The sequence below is a fragment of the Artibeus jamaicensis genome, unplaced genomic scaffold, assembly GCF_021234435.1.
Source record: "Artibeus jamaicensis isolate MK-2021 breed Jamaican fruit bat unplaced genomic scaffold, CSHL_Jam_final contig_414, whole genome shotgun sequence".
Taxonomy (NCBI): domain Eukaryota; kingdom Metazoa; phylum Chordata; class Mammalia; order Chiroptera; family Phyllostomidae; genus Artibeus; species Artibeus jamaicensis.
The window spans coordinates 2,550,609-2,575,573 of NW_026521822.1; the positions used below are offsets into that span (position 1 = coordinate 2,550,609).

Sequence of the window (24,965 nt, forward strand, 5' to 3'; positions counted from 1 at the left end):
TCTTGGCTAGCAAAAAAACTGGGCTCCTGTCCGGTTTGTTTACTGGGCTGCTGCAGCCCCTTGCCAATAAGTTTTCATACACTTAGCTCTTTCTAAAGAGGTTGGCTTAAAATAGCACAAAGTCAAATGGAAAAATATTGAATATATACATGCATGAGTATACATACATGTATCTATAAATAAAATTCTAGAATACACTGTGAACAGAACAGCCAGCCCAGAAAATATTGTGAAACTGGGCAGGACCACTGTCTAGGTTACTCTGTGACCAGTTCTGCTTGCCACCTGCTCTGCCTTCTCCTTTCAGCAGAATTATTAATTTGGCTATGTCCAAGCTACAGCTTTAACTGCTATGAATAATTGTCCAAAAAGAAGAACAATTTCCTCTACCATTAGAAATAATTTTCAGAGTTCCAGCCTAGATAGAGGCATATGTAGATATGCCTCACCTCCTTGCACAACCAAAAGAAGGGAACAACCAAGTTAAAAAACAATAAACCACCAGAACTGCCAGAAAATCTAGCTGTATGGCAGTCTGACAACCAAGGAGTTAGAGAAGAACCATACATCCAGATTGGTGCACCGAGAGAAAGAAATATGGCCCAAGTGAAAGAACACAACAAAACTCCAGAAAAACAACTAGTGTTAAGGAGATAGCTAACCTATCAGATGCAGAGTTGAAAACACTGGTAATCAGGATGCTCACAGAAATGCTGAGTATGGCTGCAAAATAAAAGAAGTGCTAAGTGAAGTAACACAAATATGCAGGGAAACAACAGTGAGGGAAGAAAATGGGGACACGAATCAACAATATGGAACAAAAGGAAGAAATAAACATTCAATTGGAACACAATGAAGAAACAAGAATTTAAAGAATGAGGAGAGGCTCAAGAACCTCTGAAACAGCTTTAAACATGCCAATGTCCAAATCATAGGGGTGCCAAAAGGAAAAGAGGGAAGACCAAGAAATTAAAAACTTATTTGAAAAAATAGTGAAAGACAATTTCCCCAATCTGGTGAAAGAATAGACAAGTCCTGGAAGCCTTATTACAGTCTGGAAATGGATGACTACAGTTAGGATAGCTATGGATCTATCATATTTCTGTAAGAATTCACTCAGGTTTTGAGAAGAGAGTCAGGAAATGCTTTGGCTAATCAGCAATGCACTTATGTTTCATCTCTCTAGGGCGAATGACTTCATGCATTCTCCCAACATTAACTAAATGCCTACTATATGAAGGGCACCATCTAGGCATTATGGAATCAAAGACGATTAAAATATAGTTCTGTATTTCAAGAAGCATTGCAGTTCACTAGAGGAAAGAGATAAACTGACTGAACTGTAGAGAGCACATAGAACAACACCTTCATGATTTATACTAAAAAATCTTTCATAGGGTGAGCTTTCTTAATTTTGTCTTCACAATCTAGGGACTCACTATTGTAGCCTCTAACTAGTAAATATGAACACACCATGGAATTCAATGGTTCAAGGACCTGTTAGGGCAACATAAGCAACAACTCTTAAGAACTGTCAGATGATATCAGGACTAATAAGGAGAAGGATGCCTACCTTATACCAAAATATGCCAGGCAGAAAACAATAAGCCCCTAATTATTTTATATTAAATTTAAACATCTAAAAATAATATCTTAATGAATTGAATGTGATTTAAATTAAAATCTGACTTTTCTTAGAACAAAAACAAATCTTTTTTTGGAAGTGTTCAAATTAAAACTTTTTTTCTTTTTTTAATTTATTTTTCAATTACAGTTTATACTCAATATTATGTTTTTTCAGTTTCAGTTGTACAGCACAGTGATCAGACAATAACATACTTTAAAAAGTGATCCCCTGGATATTTGAAATATGTACCTGGCAACAAAGTTATTTCAATATTATCGACTGTATTTTCTATGCTGTACTTTACATTCCCATGACTATTTTCTAACTACCAGTTCGTATTTCTTTTCTTTTAATTTTTAAAATTATTTTATTTTATTGATTATGCCATTACAGCTGTTCTATTCCCCCCTTCATTCCCCTCCACCCTGCACCCCCCTTCCCCACCATTCCCCCCTTTAGTTTAAGACCACGTGTCTCAAGTTCTTTTTTAAATTTTAGGTTTTTTTCAACACTTTCCCCCCACCCCCCCGCCCCCCCCCCCCCCCCCCCCTTATTTTTCAAACCTCCCCCCAATTTCCTCCCCCCCGGCGATATGTCAGGTTTATTAAAGAGAACTCCCGGGCTAGATTCTATATTTCCCATAGTATTCTTGCCCTACCCCCTATCTTCTACCTACCATCTATACTACTTATTTTCTGTACCTTCTCCCTCTTTCTCCTCCTCACACTCCCCTGTTGTTAACCCTCCATGTGATTGTCATTTCTATGGTTCTGCTCCTGATCTAGCTGTCTTCTTAGTTTATTTTTGTTTCAGGTATGGTTGTTAATAACTGTGAGTTTGCTGTCCTTTCACTGTTCCTATTTTTTATCTTCATTTTCTTAGATAAGTCCCTTTAACATTTCATATAATAAAGGCTTGGTGATGATGAACTCCTTGAATTTGATCTTATCTGAGAAGCACTTTATCTGTCCTTCCATTCTAAATGAAAGCTTTGCTGGATAGAGTAATCTTGGATGTAGGTCCTTGCCTTTCATGACTTGGAATACTTCTTTCCAGCCCCTTCTTGCCTGTAAGGTCCCTTTTGAGAAATCTGCTGACAGTCTGATGAGAAATCCTTTGTAAGTGACTGTCCCCTTATCTCTTGCTGCTTCTAGGATTCTCTCCTTCATGTTAATCTTGGCTAATATAATTACGATGTGCCTTGGTGTGTTCCTCCTTGGGTCCAACTTCTTTGGGACTCTCTGAGCTTCCTGGACTTCCTGGAAGTCTATTTCCTTTGCCAGATTGGGGAAGTTCTCTTTTATTATTTGTTCAAGTAAGTTTTTTACTTGCTCTTTCTCTTTCCCTTCTGATACCCCTATAATTCAGATGTGGAGCGTTTAAAGATGTCCTGAAGGTTCCTAAGCCTCTCCTCATTTTTTTGAATTCTTGTTTCTCCATCCTTTTCTGTTTAGTGGTTTCTTTCTTCCTTCTGTTCCACTCCCTTGATTTGAGTCCCAGTTTCCTTCCCATTACTATTGGTTTCCTGTGCATTTCCCTTCATTTCAATTAGTTTAGCCTTCATATGTTCCTCTAACTTGTGACTAAAATCACCCATTTCTGTGAGCATCCTGATCACCAGTGTTTTGAACTGTGCATCTGAAAGTTTGGCTATTTCTTGGACACTTAGAGTTATTGGCTCTGGGGCTTTGCGTTCTCCTTGAGCTATGTTTTGGTTTGCTGGCACCTGTTATATATGAGGAGCGGAGCCTTAGGTGTTCACTAGGGCGGGGCCACCCAGGTTGCTGGGTTGTGATGCTGTATGTGGGGGCAGGGTCAAAGAGGGACAATGGCAGTCCCCTCTGCTGCTTCCCGCTGCTGGAGCCTGAGAGGTCTGTCTCACTGCTCGCTCTTTCACTGGTTTATCTGCATGCAAATGTGTGATTGCGGTCAGCCTGCCACCTTGCGGCCTCAGTGGGTCTGCCCGTTGCTACTCACACCTGGGATCCGCCCACGGCTGCCTGCGCACCTGGGTCTGGGGATCTTTCCTGCCTGACCCTGCTTCGCCAGTCGCTGGCTCCGCCCCTCTTACCGGTCCGGCTGAAGGGGTCATTGTTATCGGACTTCTGTATAGTTCAATTTTCTGTGTTTTGGCTGTGTTTTTTTGTTACTAAAACTTTGTTGTTTTAGTCTTTAAACTTGGTTGTTTGAGAAGGCATAATTTCCACCTATGCCTCCATCTTGGCAGAAGTCACAAAAACAAATCTTCAAGTTTGCTTCTCACTGAAGCTCAAAGTTCTATTAAGAAAACTGTCTCACTAGCAAGATTTGGAGAAATTTCAATGTACTCTGTAAAGTATCGTTAATCCATGAGAAAAATTCATTATTAAAATATATATATTAATCTTTTTTTAAAAAGCAAAATACCAGTAGAATACTGTCCCTGAAAAAATTTAACTTATACAATAGATCCATGTGTTTATTAATGTTGAATAGTAAAAGACGTACCTTTTAATAGCACCTGTGAGTATTCCTCGCTTATCTAGTAGTATCTACTCCATGTGAACAGGCTAATTTAACTTTCAGTTAAAGGTTTCTGCTGTCAACATTCTCCATATAACACCTGAATGCATGAGTCCAAAGCCTGTGGCCCATTTCAACATGGCCACCACTCTCATCATTATTCTTCAATCATGGTCACTCACAAAAAGTAATAAAATTCACTTTTCAGATGATAGTTTTCTGACCACCATATCCTAGTTTCAAACCTAAAAATAGCTTTTTAAAATCTAAAATATCTGTTAAGTGCTTCTCAAGTGAAAGGAAAAGTCCACCAACTGACTGCTTTTAATGTCACATCTCTGTTCACTTGTCCTTCTCCCTTCTCCTCTTAAATTTTAAAAAGCCAATTTATTTATGATACAGTTCACCAAGCAAAATTTAAAGTCTTCACACACCTTTTAAAGCTTCACAGGAACATGTTTTCATATTCTTTCCATTGAACCATGCCTTTTTTCTTCCTCAAGACACTGTTTAAGATTTCAGGGGAAAGGTACTAAATACTAAATCTTATTATTTTAAAACATTTGTATACCACTACTGTTAATTATAGGTTATATTTATAGGTTATATTCATTAATACAAGAACCCTTACTTGACATTACTTTGTTGGCACATTTTGAGAGACCATAAATACTTGAAATAATCTTTTTTTTTTTTTTGCTTATAGACATATCAGATATTTACTGAGTGACTTTTATGCAGAAGATAATGCAAAAACACATCAGAAATAAGAAAGATAAATGGAATGTGGCTGCTGCCCTCAAGAAGCCAGAATACAGTACATCCAATTACTAACAGGTACATATTCTTAAAAGGTATCGAGGGCTACCAAAGAACTTTCATTAATGTGGGTTTTCTCTATCAATATTTACTATATTAGACACTAAAACTGAGAAACATTTAGAAAATCAGAATGAAAAAGGCAAAAAGGCTTGGTATTATCATGAAAATAGTTCTGATTTTACAGATCCCCTGAAAAAGTTTCAGAGTCTTCTGTGCCCAGCAGTTTTCAGATCAACACATTGAAATCTGCTGGTCTGGCAGAGTGATTGATCAGACAGGCATACAAACCATTCTGATACACCAAGAGCACTTCTGCTAGACCTCCACTTAACATTCCTCCAGATTACCAAGACCCTCAACTCCCCCTTTTAAAAGATAATAACAGGTGCCCACAGCTTACTAAACACTAGTGGGTAGTAGGTTAAAATCTCCAGTACTCACACACAAGATTCTGCTCCAACTACGCTAGAACCTTGTTTATGCTAGGTTTACTCTGATAGTAATTATACAATTTGATTATAGACTACATAATCCTATTACTTATGAGTATCAGGGAGAGAAATGCTTCTATGAAAGCTAGATTTAATGTTTTGGTAAGTTGTTAATAAACTATTGTCAAATTATCCAGAGACAACCAAAGACCAGCAGAGAAACATCAAAGAAGGATTCTGAATTCATATTGTTTCAGAGTGCCAAAGTTCTTGCTCCATTTTAAAGAAACCAAAATTGAAAATCTAACTAAATTGTGCATTTAATCTTCACAAGACAGAGAAAGCAGATGCTTAATCAGCCTCATATATTGAAAGCAATGACCTACAAGAATACTAGTAACTAAATGTACATTTACAGCATTTGTAAGTTTTAAGATATAGTGTTTAAGGCAGCAGAAATGCATACTAATATCATTTAATGATAGCCTACCTTTGAATTTAACTGACCTAGTACTGGTCATTTTATATGGGTTGTGGGATTCTACTGTACAAAGTAGAATTTGTTGAGGAAGACGGAGGCGTGAAGGGATAGAGCAAAAAAGGAAAAAAAAAAGAAAGAACCTATGGACAAGGACAACAGCGTGGTGATTGCTGAGGGGCATGGAAGAGGGTGTGGGGGGTGTTAAACAGTGATGGAAGGAGACTTGACTTGGGGTGGTGTACACAATACAGGGTACAGATGACATGCTGTGGAATTGTGTGTTTGGAAACTTGTATTAATTTTTGTTAACCAGTGTCACCCCAATAAATTTTTAAAAAGGAAACAATAAAATTTGTTAAGGGTTATAAGAGCTTTAAGACAGAGACATACACAATTAACACACACATGCAGATTATGTCCAGCTGGGGGTCAAGAAGAGCTGTGACAGAGAAAGCAATGTTTGTACTGGACCTTGAAAAATGGGTTGGATTTAGACTGAGAAGTCAGAAGGGCAGTGACGGTGGTGCAAACAGTGTGTACAATGGCTTTCATCTCTTTCTCTCTCACTTGGAATTTTAAACTAAGGGACCCACACCAGAAACTGCTGAAAGGACATGGTCATGACAGCACTCTAAAGAGATGCCACATTAGTTCATTCTACTAAGTCCTTGAAATGCCTCAGTTCCTACCTTTTCCTAGACTTGACCATCTGTTCTCATCTTCCTTAGATTCTGGGATATATTCCAAATCCTTTCTAAATTCTCTCCCAATACCCTCCCACCTTGCCACCTCCCACTTATTTATTTATTTATTTATTTATTGCTACGCTGGTTAATAACTGGTTTCTGCTAATTGTACCCAAAAGAATTGTAATGAGTATGAACACATGCTTTTAGTGATGGTTATTTAATTTATCTATAAAAATCTGAAGAGAATGAAAAGTTAAGTATACAGAGCACATCCTGTAAAAAGTACTGAAGGCTTCCATGCCTCAGATGGTGTGGCTCAGTTAAATGAGTGACACTGTACAAACCAAAAGGTTGTTGATTGGATTCCCAGCCTAGGGCACATGCCTGAGTTGCGGGCCAGATCCCCAGTTGGGGGATTGCAAGAAGCAACCACATATTGATGTTTCTCTCCCTCTCTTGCTTTCTCCCTTCCCCTCCCTCTAACAATAAATAAATAAAATCTTTTTAAAAAATTTAAAAAAAAGAACTGAAGGCTTCTAGTTCTGATGCTGTTATAAATAGTGTTATTTTGGAGATGTTACATTCCATCTCTGGGCCTTGGCAATGAAGTTCCTGGCATCTCCAAGATCACTTAAAAAAAAAGTAAGAAGGACTTCGGGTAACATGGAGGCATAAGTGGAAATACTGTGCCTCCTTGCACAACCAATTTTAAGAACAACAAAGATTTAGAAACAAAACCACAACCGGAACGGACAGAAAATTGAACTGTACCTAAGTCCTACGACAATGAACCATTTATCCAGATCAGTAAGAGGGGCGCAGTAGGCAGCCGGCAAAGAGGGGTCACAGCAGAAAAAAGTGGCAATTGGCAGACCCCGGACTCAGGGAGGCAACAAGCAGACCCAGTGAGGCATGCAAGGCAGTTGGCTGACCACAGACACACATGGCGTGCAGATAAACCACGCAAAAAACAGGCAGTGAGACAGACTCCTCAACCCAGGGCCCCAGCACCAGGGAAATAAAGCCTAAAGACACCAATTGAAAACACCTGCCGGGCTTGAGGTGCTGGGAGAGACTCCCAGCCTCACAGGAGAGTTCATGGGGTGACTCACAGGATCCTAGAATGTACACAAGCCCACCCACCTGGGAACCAGCACCCGAAGGGGCCAATTTGCTTGTGGGAAGAGGCAGAAGAGACTGAAATCTGAGAGAGCGGAGCAAGCACCATTATTCCCTCTCTGACCCTGCCCCCACATACAGCGTCACAGCCCAGCAACTGGGTTGCCCCACCCTGGTGCACATCTAAGGCTCCACCCCTCATACATAACAGGTGCAACCTGACCAAAAAACATGGCTCAAACAGAAGAACAAATCAAACCCCCACACCCAATACTTTTAAGTGGCCAAGAGATAGCCAACCTATCAGATGCACGGTTCAAAACACTGGTGATCAGGAAGCCCACAGAACTGGTTGATTTTGGTCACAAATTAGATGAAAAAATGAAGGCTACACTAAGTGAAATGAAGAAAAATGCACAGGGAACCAACAGTGATGGAAAGAAAACTGGGACTCAAATCAATGGAGTGGACCAGAAGGAAGAATGAAACCACCAAACAGAAAAGAATGAAGAAAGAAAAATTTTTAAAAAATGAGGAGTGGCTTAGGAACCTCCAGGACATCTTTAAATGTTCCAACATCCGAATTATAAGGGTACCAGAAGGGGAAGAGGAATGGCCACGAGTGGAAAAGTTATTTGAACAAATAATAAAGGAGAACTTCCCCAATCTGGCAAAGGGAATAGGGAAATCCAGGAAGCTCAGAGAGTCCCAAAGAAGTTGGACCCAAGGAGGAACACACCAAGGCACATCATCATTACATTAGCCAAGATTAAAATGGAGAGAATCCCAGAAGCAGCAAGAGATAAGGGGACAGTCACCTACAAAGGAGTTCTCATCAGACTGTCAGTGGATTTCTCAAAAGAGACCTTACAGGCAAGAAGGGGCTGGAAAGAAGTATTCCAAGTCATGAAATCTAAAGACCTACAACCAAGATTGCTCTATCCAGCAAAGCTTTCATTTAGAATGGAAGGACAGATAAAGTGCTTCCCAGATAAGGTCAAGTTCAAGGAGTTCATCATCACCAGGCCCTTTTTATATGAAATGTTAAAGGGACTTATCTAAGAAAAAGAAGATAAAGAAAGATGAACAGTGAAAGGACAGCAAACTCACAGTTATTAACAACCACACCTAAAACAAAAGCAAACCAAGGAAACAACTACAACAGAAACAGAACCTCAGAAACGGAGATCACATGGAGGGTTAGCAACAGGGGACTGGGAGGAGGAGAGTGGGGGAGAAGGTACAGAGAATAAGTAGCATAGACAGTGGGGAGAAAATAGATAGTGGGAGGGCAAAAGTAGTGTGGGAAATGTAGAAGCTAAAGAACTTATGACACATGGACATGAACTAAGGGGGGGTGATGTGGGTGGGAGAGGGTGTGCAGGGTGGAGGGGAATGGGACAACTGTAATGGCATAATCAATAAAATATATTTAAAAAGAAAGAACCCCCCCCACACACAAACTGGCCTTCCTCTCTAATTGGGGAAGCTTTATTATTTAATTAGTGTTTGCTTTGTCTGCTCTAATACTTTCTAAAAGACCGAGATATACTTAAATTCTCTTTGAGTAGAAATTAGAAACTGTTTCTTAGAATGATAAAATGTAGAGAAGCCTCCAACACCTGATAACACAAACTTTTGCTCTAAGAGAAGCTTCCTATTGTACATCTCAATTTGAGATATACTCTATATTGAAGGACTCAAGAGAAGTAGTGACAAAGTTTTTACAAGTTAAGGGCCTTCCTAGTTTGAACAAGTTAAAATGATAAGCAAGCAGGAAGGGTGCTTAATAGCACTGGCATGTAAGCAATTCGAGCCGGTATGTTAGGAAGACAGTAGGCATCAGGAAGTACACAGGCATTCATTTCCACAGGACCAGATGAATGTGGAGGGCTTTAAGAGCACTTGCAACTCACACTGAAACACAGAAGAGTGGGCTAGAACCAAGGTTTTGGACTGATCCTCAAGACTTTTGAAGCTACTTTCCTGATTCACATTACATCACACCTGTCTACCTTGTCTGGCAAAGTAGTGAAGATACAGAACTTTCACAGAGCAGGCGCATTTAAAAGGTAAATCATTGTCAATATGCTTACTAGTCTCCATTACCTCATTTAAAATCTTTTCCTAGCAGATTTTGCCTGTGGTTCACTGGGTATGGCCTATTAACATAAGCTACTTGGCATCTTGACAAACCAGTTAGACAAACTTGCAATCCTTCTATTTTAAGAATGCAATCTTTATTCAAATTTGTAAACTGATGGTCTGATCTCTATTTAATCTTCAGGAATTTTAGGAATAAATGATTATGCTCAGATTTCAGTAAACCTACAGAGTTAGCATTTGACCAGCTGCCTCACAAGTAACAAATGGGCAGTCATATAAATATTCCCAAAAGTTATGTTAATGTAATATATTTTCTTACAATAATATTCAAATTACAACTATGCCTAATGCCCTGGGAATTCCCAATTTTAAACAGAATATTGAAAGCGCAATTTGAGAACTAGATTTAAGATTCAGAAAACATTTCATCTTCCTCACTCACAGTACTGCTCTTCAATTTTTCCCCTACAGACGGGAGAAAAGGATATATATTCCTACACAAGGAATGTTGTAATGCTGATCAAAGGGTACCTATGAATTACAGTGGTCAGCTAAGATACAAAATCAAAGAAGGAGGCCATAAATACATGAGTTTGTTCTATGAGTCTACGGAAACCATAATGTAATTTTGATCAAAGAAATAACTTAGTGACTGGGCATTTCAAAAACAACATTTATATGTTTTAATACTTTTTGCTTGTTACACGACATGTATACTTAATGAATATAAAAACCTCTTAATTACAGATGTGGACATGATGTTCTGATGTTATAAAGAGACAATCTCTAATCTCAAAGTTGCTCTAAAGAATAAGATGCTGAATAAAACCCAGAAATAAAATATAGCTTTATTTTAAAAAATGAATGCTTATGCTGAGTGAAATAAGCCAGGCGGTGAAAGACAAATACCGTATGATCTCACCTTTAACAGGAAGCTAAACAACAAAATAAGCAAGCAAAATAAAAACAACAACACTGAAATCGAGAACAGGGGGACAGGAACCGGAGGGGAGAGGGGAGGCAATTTCAGGGGAAAAGGGGGATTTACAGGAACTAATATAAAGGACACATGGACAACAACTAAGGGGGGTGGAAATGGGAGGGAGGTGAGGGGGTACGGGGGGTGGGCTGGGAAGGGAGTAAAAGAAAGAATACTGTACTTGAAAAATAATTTAAAAAATAAATTAATTAATTTAAATTAAAAAATAAAAAGAATGCTGCCCCTGGCAGCCTTGAGGAAGGGAGGCTGCAATGGCACATGACCACCAAATCTTCAGGAAGATCATTTGCAAGGAAATCCCAGCCAAGATCATTTTTGAGAATGACCAGTGTCTTGCTTTTCATGACAGTTCCCCTCAAGCACTAACACATTTTCTGGTAATACCCGAGAAGCAAGTGTCCCAGATTTCTGTAGCAGAGGATGATGATGATGAACGTCTTCTTGGACATTTAATGATTGTTGGCAAGAAATGTGCTGTTGATCTGGGCCTGAAGAAGGGTTATCAAATGGCAGTGAATGAAAGCTCAGATGGGAGACAGTCTGTTTATCATGTTCACCTTCATGTTCCTGGAGGTCGGCTGGTGAATTGGCCTCCTGGTTAAGCATGTTTTAGGGATAATTTTCCCTACTCTAGGCAATGATCAGTTTTGCAAGTTGAACAATACACTTTGTTTTTGCCTGTATATGGAGAGATTGAGGAAATAATTTCTAAAACATGTTCCATGTTTTGGGAAAAAATGAATGCTGTAATGTAATAATAAATGCAAAAGGGTGGGGAAATCATAGTACTGTAATAGTTTTAGTTATACCTTTATCAAAGGGTGTTATACCTTGACTGCTTCATTCGCAATTAGAAATAATTTTAAAAAACAACAGCAAAAGTGATTAAACAGAAAGAAAAACAAATCCCTGTAGGAAAGATTAAGTCTCCTGAAGAAAAGACTCTCACTATAGTGCTACATTTTAGTTAAACAGTGCCAGACACCGTGCCAGGTGTGGTGAGGGGAACAAAGGAAGAAAAAGACGGACACCTGTGCTTAGGGAAGATTACAATATAGTCGAGGGACACAATGTTATTAATGAAATACATACAAAGATCCATTACATATTTTTTATTTTATTTTTATTATTTAAAAAATTATTGTTCAAGTATAGTTTTCTGTCTTTTATTCCCATCCCAGTAATGGCATATTTTTAAATCAACTGAATATGATCCAAGTTTTATTAATTTCATCCTATTCTCTTCACCATGTGTAATTAGTGATAGCAATGATACCACATACTACTTTAGTTCTTTATAATTTTCAAGATACTTTCATAGTAAGTGATCCTCATAACTACAAGGGAGAAATTATGTCCCCATCATTAAGAACTCCTTTCAGGTAAGTTCCCTTTCCTTAGCTCATCAATGTCTTTAATAAAGTAGTTCTTCAACTCTGACCATTAGGATCACCTGCGGAAGTTTTTAAAAAAATACTGGTCTTACTCTCAGAGATTATACTTGGGTCTCCTTGTGAGGGCAAGAGGTAGTGGTACTTTTATAGCCTCCCTAGATCATTCTAATATGCAGCAGTCAGGGCTAAGGACTGCTGCCTTAATCTTTCTCTTACCCCTTCTCACTTTTCCTCACCCTTTTAGTTTTATTTTCTGGGGTAAGCTCACAGAACAGCTCAAATATTTAATCAAATTTAAGATACTATCAACTGTAATAGTCACTATTACTTTATGTGTCACTAAGAAAGACAAAATACTGCCATGAAACTTTTACAAGCCAATAATTTTAACACATATCCTGAATGTCTTAACATTTCAGAAATGTTAAATGTCAAAAAAAATGTGCAATATAACAGAGTTTTCCATTACTAATTTATAATCATTCTACTCTGCATGAGTAAGAAACTCATTTGCTCCTATGAACCATCATATCCTGTTCTGCTATTCAGGCACCCTTCTCACCCCCACGCCATCTCACCACTAAAAACACAACAGGAGCTAAGATAAGAGGATAATCGAAGGAACAATGGTAGGGGACAATTTGGGAGCTGAGACCCTTTTGGTGAGTGATTTCCAAGTAATATTACCTTCATAAGTTTAAGTCACATCCTTCACTTTGAGAATGGTTATTAATTTGTAACACCTCCTTCTCAAAGAGAAGGTAAATGCTATTTTGCCAAACAGCACTATAAAAATGAGTTCAATACAATAATTTCAATCTTCATTTGATGGTTTATAGAAGTGCTTTCCTCATTTGGTTACAATAAAATATTCCAGTGAATTGTATAGGCTACATTTCAAAACAGAGAAATCATTTAAAAAAAAACTTAAATGACTCTTGCTTACAGAATTATAAAACAGGTTTCCTTGAAATATTCATCTTCCAATGTACATTTAAAATATTGATTAATTAATGATATGTAGATTGTTTTCAAGATTATCTCTGTAATGAGAAGCAAAAAAATACAGATGGAATTTTGCTTGAACTTCTCATTTAGTCTGTCCTTTTTATTTGTGCTCCTTTCGATACATAGTGCTTTTATTCTTCTCTATACTTCTCAAATGAGGCTAAAAATTTGCTGATGTAGCAAAGTTTCCTGGACTTTTTGAAGACCCAGTCCAACACTATGAAACTTTTTAAAAATAATTTTATTTTTTTAAACATTTTACTTATTTATCTTAAGAGGGGAAGAGGAGGAGAGAGGGAGAGAAATATCAATGTATGGTTGCCTCTCCTGGGTCCCCTGCTGGGAACTGGCCTGCAACCCAGGCATGTGCCCTGACTGGGAATAGAACCACGAACCCTTGGTTCACAGGCCTGCGCTCAATCCACTGAGCTACGCCAGCCAGGGACACTATAAAACTTTTAAAACTCTACTCATCTGACTGGAATTACCCATCCACATCACCTTCCTGCCAATGGCTACATCTGGTGAGTCCTAGGAGCATACAAGCACTCTGCATAGTCGGGTAGACACTGTGGTCAATCAGCAATGTAAGGCAGGTAAGGTATTATAGTATGCACTTTTGTTAGTACGACCTCAATACCAGACAACATCTAATGTAGACAAACTTTATTATTTCCAAACAAAGCAAAATTTGAATATTCAAATAGATTCAGATGAAAATGGATAAATTTTTTTAATTGGGACAACTGTAATAACATAAACAATAATATAATTTAAATTAAAAAAACAAGAATGGATAAATTCTTGATTCTTAAAATGTTAATACACTGCACTGTTCAATTTATTTTTTAACATACAGAATGGCACTAAAGTAAAACAGTCATAGCTGAATGTCAAAATAAATGTTTCTCATGCTCAATCATAATGATGTCAATGACATCATTTCCCATCAGCTGAGAGATAAAAGGAGAATGCCTCCCAATGGCCTGGAATCAGGTCTGTCAAATGCAGGCAGTAGAAGGGCTTTTTGGTATGCATTACTACATACCAAAAAGTTTACCTAGAATTTGGTTAGGAATTGGGCCTAACTAATGAATATACTCATACCAAGAACCTGACAATGGCATTGTTTAAATCTTCAAAGTTGGCTAAAGGGCTGATTTATGCATAGTATACAAATGTCTAAGATAGAGGTGATCTAACTCTAATAAAGGGTTTTGGTACTCAGTATAAAACAGGGTCCTTGCCTTTTTTTAAAAAAAAAATCCTTCTACCTGCAAAGCAGATGAAATTCTTAAGTCTAGTGGATCTAAGTGAACTGATCATTGATGTGAGGATTAAGTCTTCCTGCTGAAACTACTGAACCAATTAATTCCAGTTTGTATCTAGCATAAGGCAGAGAAATGTAGTCATATAAACCAGGCTTTGGTACTGAAGCACCATTTTAATAGTTAGGGCTATGTGGACAGGATTAACACTACCTAGGATAAACTTTCCCTACCCCATGACCCCCCAAGCAGGTAAATATAAATTTATAATCAACTGACAAAAGGACAAGCTGGCTTTCTCCTAAGGGGCATGCAGACCACCATAGTCAGCAACAATAAACAACCCCCTGCAATTTCTGTAAACTGCAATCGCTTTATTTTAATGGGGGCAATAGGGAGTGATGAGGGTAAGAGGCAGGTCCTATTGGGTGCCATTTTTTACAAGTTTGAGGCAATAGGACACAAAAGAAAAGTTCTCTGGTTTGATATGAGATTCTAGTCACACACCCAGACTAGGCTTCCATTAACACTACTGTGGCTAGCCACAGATGGCAAACAAATCACACATGTCAGGTTTGCAGAAGCCAAAAACAGCAGAGTGAAGTGTAGAGTGAGAAACAGTGATCACGGGTTAGAGGCATATGATGTGGTAGTTTAGTCTGTCAAAGCAAGCAAAAGAAACAAAGAACAAGCATCAGTAGTTAAAAAAAAAAGGCAGCAGAAACCACAAGTAAGTGAGTTAGCAAATATAAGACAGCCTTTGGGTGAGTGATGGATGAAGAGGTCAGCAGTCCAACTTCTGCAGCCTCTTCTCCCCATCCCATGGAAGCCCATCCTGTAGCAGCACTAGCTTCACTTCTCTGGGGAGGGCAGCTACAAGTAGGCAAACAAGCTGTAAGGAAGCAGACCTGGTATCACATACTATTCAGCTATGTCACCTTAAACATACAAAGAAAATGCTAGCACAGTTTCTACCACTATACCAGTTACGTTCTATTGATTCTGATGTCCTGTCAACTTCATTAAAAGAGGACTCTACCTATAAATAAAATTGTTATGCTTTTGTTATTATATGGTACTATTCATGTGCAGTGATTAACATATGAAGTCCATGAATACATTTCCAAAATTGTACCAAAACCACCCCCAATCTATTCACTACTTAAAAAGTCATATGCATAGGAAAGTCAACAAATACATGAAATTGTTAGATTTTAACAGCAAACTCTTAAATGCTACAGGACTGAGAAGAAGCTCTAGTTCAAGTGATAGGTATTAACAAGCTTTAAAGTTCTAGATAGAACACTAAAAATTCTCTGAATTTTCATTTTATTTTCAGTATAGTAAAGAGGATGAATTTCATGGCCTTTAAACAAAAACTTAGCTCTAAAACACGTTATGCCTTAGATTTGCAGTTTATTTCAATGAACTTCTGATCATCTCAATAACACATAGATGTTAAATTCAAAATCTGTTATAATTAAGAATACAATTTTTTATCTGAAAAAATCTAACCTTGTTTAGAGAAAATGTAAGCTAAGCATTTTTAGAGGAATCTGCTCCAATATTTCTATCACCATAGAGCTGAAGAATTTAAAAACATCTTTAATATAAAAGAAATATAAATCAATTTAATATAAAATCTAGTCTAATTCTGAAAACAATGTAGTTCTCCAGAATAATTTAGCAGTCGGACCAATCAAATAATGGTGTATTGGGGACAGTGTCCACATTTTTTACCATGGGCCTTTAAATTCTAAAACTGAAAGCTCAGACCACTAAAATGCTTTGGAAGGTAAGCATGTTATAAGGGAAGAAGAGAAAAAAATGTGGGGAGGGGGACACTACACTCACATGTCATTCCAGCTGCCAAGTTTTTTTTTCTAAGCTTAGGTTTTGGTTCTTTCAATCCTTTGTGAACACTGAAAACAACCACCACGACCAACTAACTTTCCCATGACACTATTTTAGTGCAGGTATTTTGAACCTGTCTTTTATCTTCCCAAACACATGCATGCATGCATGCACACACACACACACAGAGTTATATTTTCTACATCAGTCCAAGTCTTTTAGTACTGACGCAGGTTTAGGGTGATGCAAGATTTACATTTTCTATAGGAAATCTTAACCGAAAAAAATGTAAATGATTACTGCAAAGGCTGTACTTAGGGTAAAAAAAAACAAGCAGAACCTTTTATTAAAGGATATTAAGAAAATTTCTTCTCACTTGCTAAAGGACCCAAAATCAGAATCATACAAACATCCAATTCAAGTACAATGTCAAAAATGACAGGTTTAAATATTCTCATTTGGGTTTCTAAAATGACTACACCACTCTGCAATGTGTGACATTTAATAGGAGAAAAAATCCTATACACCTAATTCCTTTCTCTTTAAGTTTCCTTTTTATAATTTACTTTTAAAAAGGATACTAATTCAATATACAGCACTCTCCAAAAGATGACAGTATTATTCAATATTATGCCTACCTAATTAAGCAATACCTTAGTATATGTTTAGAAATGGATGAAAACTCACACTTAGCTGGAGAATTATACAGTTGTAATCGCTTAACTGCCAGAGGAAATTCAACTTATTCTGAATAACTTTTATTATTTCAAAAAAATATACATGAAAATCTTTGTGCAACAAATTCCTTCCCTGACACAGTTAAATGCAAATTATCTTTTTTCCCCTTGTCTTACTCCAGAGAGCCCCTGCATATACAGCTGATACGCCACCTACTGCAAAATCAAGCTGACAGAGCAAGCAATACTGCCAGCATTTCCATTCTATCACCAGGCTGGAGCTGAATAAAGGCGTGTTTGTGTGGCAGTTTCTTTTGTAAAAATCTCGAAGCCAAGAAAGAACAAGCTAAAATAGCATTTTCAAAAATGGAGTGTAAACTAAACAGAAGAGAAAAAGAAAAGGAATACCAAGAGAAAGACAACAACCTGGACGATGCTGACCAAGGAAAGAACTGCAAATCTTCACTGATGACACTCAACGTTGGTGGATATTTATATATTACTCAAAAACAAACACTGACCAAGTACCCAGACACTTTCCTTGAAGGTATAGTAAATGGAAAAATCCTCTGCCCGTTTGATGCTGATGGTCATTATTTCATAGACAGGGATGGGCTCCTCTTCAGGCACGTACTAAACTTCTTACGAAATGGAGAACTACTACTGCCCGAAGGGTTTCGAGAGTATCAACTTCTCGCACAAGAAGCAGAATTCTTTCAGCTCAAGGGACTGGCGGAGGAAGTGAAATCCAGGTGGGAGAAAGAACAGCTAACACCCAGAGAGACTACTTTCTTGGAGATAACAGATAACCACGATCGCTCACAAGGACTGAGAATCTTCTGTAATGCTCCTGATTTCATATCAAAGATAAAATCTCGTATTGTTCTGGTGTCCAAAAGCAGGCTGGATGGATTTCCAGAGGAATTTTCAGTATCGTCAAATATCATTCAATTTAAATACTTCATAAAGTCTGAAAATGGCACTCGACTTGTACTGAAAGAAGATAACACCTTTGTCTGTACGCTGGAGACTCTTAAGTTTGAGGCTATAATGATGGCTTTAAAGTGTGGCTTTAGACTGCTGACCAGCCTGGACTGTTCCAAAGGGTCGATTGTTCACAGCGATGCACTTCATTTTATCAAGTAATTACCTGTGTCACAAACAAAGGCAACAAGCATGCAGCCAGCAAGCTTCGGAAAAGCACAGCATCAAAGGCATTCCAAATAATGTGCCCAGCCAGCTCTGTAATCAATTACTCAGAGCCCTGCTGCTAATCAATTACTGTGAGCTAACGGTATGTAAATTATATTGCTAAAAATGTCCTTCTTTAGGGTTTCCTGCAGTCTCTTACACTTAAAATGAAAACAGTGATCTTCTATACATTGTAAATAAAGACTGAATGTTTTTGTTCTTTGTTTATTTTTCCTTAGGCTGTCTTTCAATCAGAATGTCACAGATACTTTCATAATAAACAAGCATGTACATTATTGTTTATCTAAATAAATGGTAATAAAATATTTGAAGGGGCTACAAGATTTAAAATCCTCTTTACTTATGGCAAAAATCTACAAAGAAATTGAACTGGTAAAATTAACCATTGAGAGCAAAATAGATATGCAAATCTACTAAAACAGACCATAGTGAAACCAAATAGAGTGTAAGAAGGTATTAAAGCTATTGATATAATTTTTAATGGTAGGAGCCAAAAGCTTATTTATAGTTCCTGTATTGCATACTAGAATTATAACTGAATTGATGATATATTGCTGAAAATTCCTAGAAAACTGCTTGATAAAAATAAAAGCACTACTAGCTTCTTTGCTTATATTAATAATTTTAATAAAAAGTTACACACATCACTTTTAAAACAAATATTACCACTTGATGATTTCACACAGTATTATTTATTGATGTAGTCAACTGGCAGGCTGCAGTTACCCTGGCTGGTCTTGGAAGTGACAAAAATCAGCAGATTCATTTCTTTGCAGGCTGAGCTCCAACACAGCGTGGATAACTTAGTCTCAACACAGTATAGTAATACAATAATATGGGAGTTCATTTTTCAGTATCACCCTAAATATCTATTCATTTTCCAAGCTGAAAAATAGTAAAGAGCATCACTAAACATTATTCTTTTTAACTGAGTTGTGTTTAATTTCTTCATGCTAAACAGATGTTACTTTTTATAATTAAGTTTTATATATGGCTGTCTCAATAAAATAATCTAGAAACTTAGCTCTAAATGTGAGTGCATTTTCTCCTCCCAAATAACAGCTAATCATTTCTATACCACTTATTTTGGATTCTAAGAACAAATTACATCTTAAATTTGCTCCTTTAAAATTTAACCATTAAAAAAAATTAACCATTAAAACTTGTAACTAAATCTTAACTTGAATAAACTTCAACAAGAGATTTTTGAAAATCTTTACTGAGGTTACATAAATTAGCAAATATGCCAAAAGCTGGCTTATGCATATAAATTTAATTAAATTAGCAAAGCTAATATTCTCCGATCTATAACTTACTTCCAGTTACAACATCTAAAGTAACAAAAGAGCTGGCTGTTCATACTAAAAGAAATATTTTAAAATTATACAAAGAAGTCCTTTAAAAATTCACATTAAAAAAATAAAACCACATCAACCACAATATTTTCTTTCAATACAAGAAAAAAATGCTGCTACTAAAATCTAAAATTTTCTTACATACTTAAAAAGGTCTTAATTGAAAACAGAAAAAATAGTGAAATCTATTTCAGCAGTTTAGTAATTGAACTGTTGTTTATATACCTACCCTGCATATGAGCTGACTTTTCCTTGGCATTTGGACTTTCGTAATAAAAAACACTGTGGCAATTTTAGTGTTAAAGCAAGACTTGCTCTAATAGGATTTCATTATGGATAATAAAAACAGCTCTGACATCTTTTTGCTCAAGATATTTGAACAGATCTCCTTAGAAGTATTATAAATAAGGTTTTATATCAACTCACACAAAAGAGAATTTAACTGTTATAACAAATTATTATTGATGGAAACCACTAAATAAATTTGTCATTCATTTTTGTATCTGCCTCTAAAAATTTTATCTGGATGCATTTAAGTCCTCCTCAAACTTTTGATAAAGCATGATATGCTAAAACAATTAAATAATCTAGAAGTAAATTTGACTGGACTGATTACTCTTGTGTAACTTCTCATAAATGTGTATTTAAAACTCAAAATTACTTGCACTTGGATTTACATAATCATATTGTGTTTTAAGTATATAGAAAGTATCTATTTTTAAATTTTGCTGTTTTCTAAAAATATCTGGAAATATTTTCCATTAAAAAAATCAAGAAATCATACAAAATGCTGATTGTAAGTCAGAGTGAGTCTGCCATATTTTTGTTTTCAGTCACTGAAGAATTTTTCTCCAATCTTTCCTCCAAAGAATAAATCACAAAGTAACTCTTTATCTTCCTTTTCAGAAGGTAATAAAAAGTAGGTTACTATACCTGCCATGAGCCAAACATATACACCCTTGTAATAGAAAATATCCCACAGTGACTGCAGCACTGCCCTTAAAATATGAAAAATAACACACAGCTATGGTGTACTATATTTCTAAAATGTATATGGCAGCATGCAGAATAAAATACTTAAGATGCTTTTCAAATAATGTAAGAAACTATTACCCTGGGCTGAAGATGATGATACTGATTAAGCCTATTCAGTTAATTTTTTAAAAGAAAATTACTTACACTTTTAATGCTATCTTTAAGATGATACTAAGAGGTAACATTGTTTTATCACATGCCAAATGATATGCTATGAACATATATTATTTCATTAACCCTCAACTGACCCTAAGAAAGTATTATTATTCTTTCCTTCTTATAGATGATGCAGGGATTCAGAGAGCTAAGAATCCTGCTGAGGTCATACAGTCATTAAGATGTAAAGATGGAACAAAGATTTGAAACCAAGGTACTCTAGTTCCAGAGCCAGCAGGAACCATGTCTGCTTTTGCAGGCCACTTTCATCTCTAACACCTAGAAACTGGCTTAAAACAGGCATTCATGAGTATGAGCTGAACATAGAATAACAAAACACAGGTATGCCTCACTTGTTAAAAATCTTATAATGTAGGTACTCCTGAAATTTGAGAGAAAACAATTTTGGAAAAGCAAATAATATTCTTATTTATTTTTTTAAAAAGATTTTGTTCTTTTATTTTTAGACAGAGGGGAAGAGAGGGAGAAAAAGAGTGAGACACTGATGTGAGAGAGAAACATCCATTGGATGTCTCTCAAAGTTGTCCTGTTCAGGGACTGAGCCTGCAACTCAGGCATATGCCCAGACCAGGAATCGATGTACTGACCTCTTTCCTGGTTTACGGGACAATGCCCACCTCACTGAGCCACATCAGTCAGGGCACAAATAATATTTTTAATATTATGTCATTTAAAGAACATGACATGAATCATCTCACAAGAGTAAAGAATATCCTAAATCAGTCTATTGGTTAACCTACATTTTCACATATCAGGTTAAATGAAAAGGAGGTTAACTTTTTATGACTTGTACAGTCCACAGAACTCATGTGTTATGAAGAAAAAAAGTCACAATGAAACACACATGGGCTCTGGAATCAGACTTCAGTTCGGACACAATTGACTCCCACTAACTTGTTTACACAACTGTAATCAAGATTCTTAACTTCTTTGAACTTCAACATCCTCATAGTGAAATGGAGATAATAATGATTAGTTGCTAGAGTTTTTATAAGGCTTAAATAAAATTCTAAATTATATGTAAAGTGCATCACCCATCATAGACCTTCAATAAGCACTGGTTATTATCCTGTGTAAAGGTATCTCCATGACATAACCATGAATAATAGGAACAAATATGCACATTTACATTAATTAGACTTTCCACTTAGACATGAACAGAATGGAGAACTTTAACAAATACAAACTTAATACTGTGATACATACGGCAAGACACAAAATACACCTTAAATTGCTCCAGGCAAATACAGTTTTCATTTATATTAGTTTAAAATTATATAGGAAGTTTTTTGGGACTTTGACCTAGCTTCTTGTACAAAATAAGCAGTGTTTGCTGCCGTCATGGCTACCGCCTCTAGAGCTCGTGGAGCTCCAGCCAAAGGAGAGGAAGGGTAAATAAAAAGGTCTCTGTACCACAGCTCCTACAAAGCAGACTGCCTGCAAAGTGACTGGTGGCAAAACGCCAAGGAAGCAACTGGGTACCAAAGCTGCTCGCAAGAAAGCACCCTCTACTGGATGGTTATCAAGAAACTTTGTTGTTACAGGCCTGGTAACATGGCACTTGGTGAAATTAGATGTTATGAGAGGTGCACTGAAATTCTGATTCACAAACTTCCCTACCAGCATCTGGTGTGAGAAATAGATCAGGACTTCATATCTGTGCTGAGAACAGCTATTGGTGCTTTACAGGAGGCAAGAGAGGACTGTCAGGTTGACATTTTTGAGGACACCAACCTGTGTCATGTTTGTCATGTCTTTCCATGACAAAAATGTAAAATTATGCCAAAAGACATCCAGCTACTACACTGCATACATGGAGAATGAGCTTAAGAATCCACTATGATGGGGAAACATTTCATTCTTTTTTTAAAAAATTTTATTTATTTACCTTTAGAGGGAAAAAGAAGGAGAAAGGGAGAGAAATATCAATGTATGGTTGCCTCTTGTGGGTACCCCGCTAGGAACTGGCCTGCAACCCAGGCACGTGCCCTGGCTGAAAACAGAACCGCAAGCCCTTGGCTCGCAGGCCTGCGCTCAACCCACTGAACTACACCAGCCAGGGCTGGAACATTTAATTTTTTTTTAAATTCCTCTTCTTCCTGTTCTGAACATAACATATCTTTTCTCCATGGGGTCAAAGGGAACTTAAGTATGATTGCAAGTGGAAAACAAGAGAGCAGAAAAATGGTATTGGCAGTTTTTCCATTTTAATTTGTATATGAATTTTTAAAACATAAATGTAGGGACATAAAACTTTAATGTACAACAAAAGGTTTCAGTGAACTAGTTTCAACAGTTGAACTTTATAACAATTTAAATAAACCTGTTAAATTTTCTGGACCATTCCAGCATTTAGATTTTTTTAAACAAATACGTAAATTTCTACCTTCCGGCCAAAATGGAGGCATAGGTGGACACACTGTGCCTCCTTGTACAACAAAAATTAAGGACAACAAAAATTTAGAAATAAAAAAACAACCAACACACAGAGACTGTACGGAAGTCGGGCAACCATTCATCCATACCAGTAAGAAGGGCAGAGTCGGCAGCCGGCAAAGAGGGGTCACAGCAGAAAAAAGTGGCAATTGGCAGACCCCGGACTCGGGGAGGCAACAAGCAGACCCAGTGAGGCATGCAAGGCAGTTGGCTGACCGCAGACACACATCGCATGCAGATAAACCACGCAAAAAACAGGCAGTGAGACAGACTCCTCAACCCAGGGCCCCAGCACCAGGGAAATAAAGCCTAAAGACACCAATTGAAAACACTTGCCGGGCTTGAGGTGGTGGGAGAGACTCCCAGCCTCACAGGAGAGTTCGTGGAGTGACTCACAGGATCCTAGAATGTACACAAGCCCACCCACCTGGGAACCAGCACCCGAAGGGGCCAATTTGCTTGTGGGAAGAGGCAGAAGAGACTGAAATCTGAGAGAGCGGAGCAAGCACCATTATTCCCTCTCTGACCCTGCCCCCACATACAGCGTCACAGCCCAGCAACTGGGTTGCCCTGCCCTGGTGCACATCTAAGGCTCCACCCCTCATACATAACAGGTGCAACCTGACCAAAAAACATGGCTCAAACAGAAGAACAAATCAAACCCCCACACCCAATACTTTTAAGTGGCCAAGAGATAGCCAACCTATCAGATGCACGGTTCAAAACACTGGTGATCAGGAAGCCCACAGAACTGGTTGATTTTGGTCACAAATTAGATGAAAAAATGAAGGCTACACTAAGTGAAATGAAGAAAAATGCACAGGGAACCAACAGTGATGGAAAGAAAACTGGGACTCAAATCAATGGAGTGGACCAGAAGGAAGAATGAAACCACCAAACAGAAAAGAATGAAGAAAGAAAAATTTTTAAAAAATGAGGAGTGGCTTAGGAACCTCCAGGACATCTTTAAATGTTCCAACATCCGAATTATAGGGGTACCAGAAGGGGAAGAGGAATGGCCACGAGTAGAAAAGTTATTTGAACAAATAATAAAGGAGAATTTCCCCAATCTGGCAAAGGAAATAGACTTCCAGGATCCAGGAAGCTCAGAGAGTCCCAAAGAAGTTGGACCCAAGAAGGAACACACCAAGGCACATCATCATTACACTAGCCAAGATGAAAATGAAGGAGAGAATCCTAGAAGCAGCAAGAGATAAGGGGACTGTCACCTACAAAGGAGTTCCCATTAGACTGTCAGCTGATTTCTCAAAAGAGACCTTACAGGCAACAAGGGGCTGAAAAGAGGTATTCCAAGTCATGAAAACCAAAGACCTACAACCAAGATTGCTCTATCCAGCAAAGCTTTCATTTAGAATGGAAGGGCAAATTAAAGTGCTTCTCAGGTAAGACCAAATTCAAGGAGTTCATCATCACCAAGCCCTTATTATATGAAATGTTAAAGGGACTTATCTAAGAAAAAGAAGATAAAAAAGATGAACAGTGAAAGGACAGCAAACTCACAGTTATCAACAACCACACCTAAAACAAAAGCAAATTAAGAGGACAGCTAGATCAGGAGTGAACCATAGAAATGAAGATCACATGGAGAGTTAGCAACAGGGGATTGGGAGGAGAAGGGGGGAGAAGGTACAGAAAATAAGTAGCATAGACAGTAGATAGAAAATAGATAGGGGGGAGGGTAAGAATAGTAGGGGAAATACAGAATCTAAAGAACGTGAGACACTTGTTCGTGAACTAAAGGGGGGGAATGG

At 37.5% G+C, this 24,965-nt stretch overlaps 2 protein-coding genes across 3 annotated transcripts in view; one reads left to right on the forward strand and one right to left on the reverse strand.

Moving 5' to 3' along the window:
• GTF2F2 (general transcription factor IIF subunit 2) overlaps positions 1-24,965 on the reverse strand; it is a 171,855-nt gene that overhangs the window by 103,576 nt on the left and 43,314 nt on the right. The gene's annotated exons all lie outside the window — the stretch shown is intronic.
• KCTD4 (potassium channel tetramerization domain containing 4) lies at positions 17,345-18,124 on the forward strand. Its single transcript, XM_037147364.2, has one exon. The coding sequence runs from the start codon at positions 17,345-17,347 to the stop codon at positions 18,122-18,124; it is 780 nt and encodes a 259-aa protein (XP_037003259.2).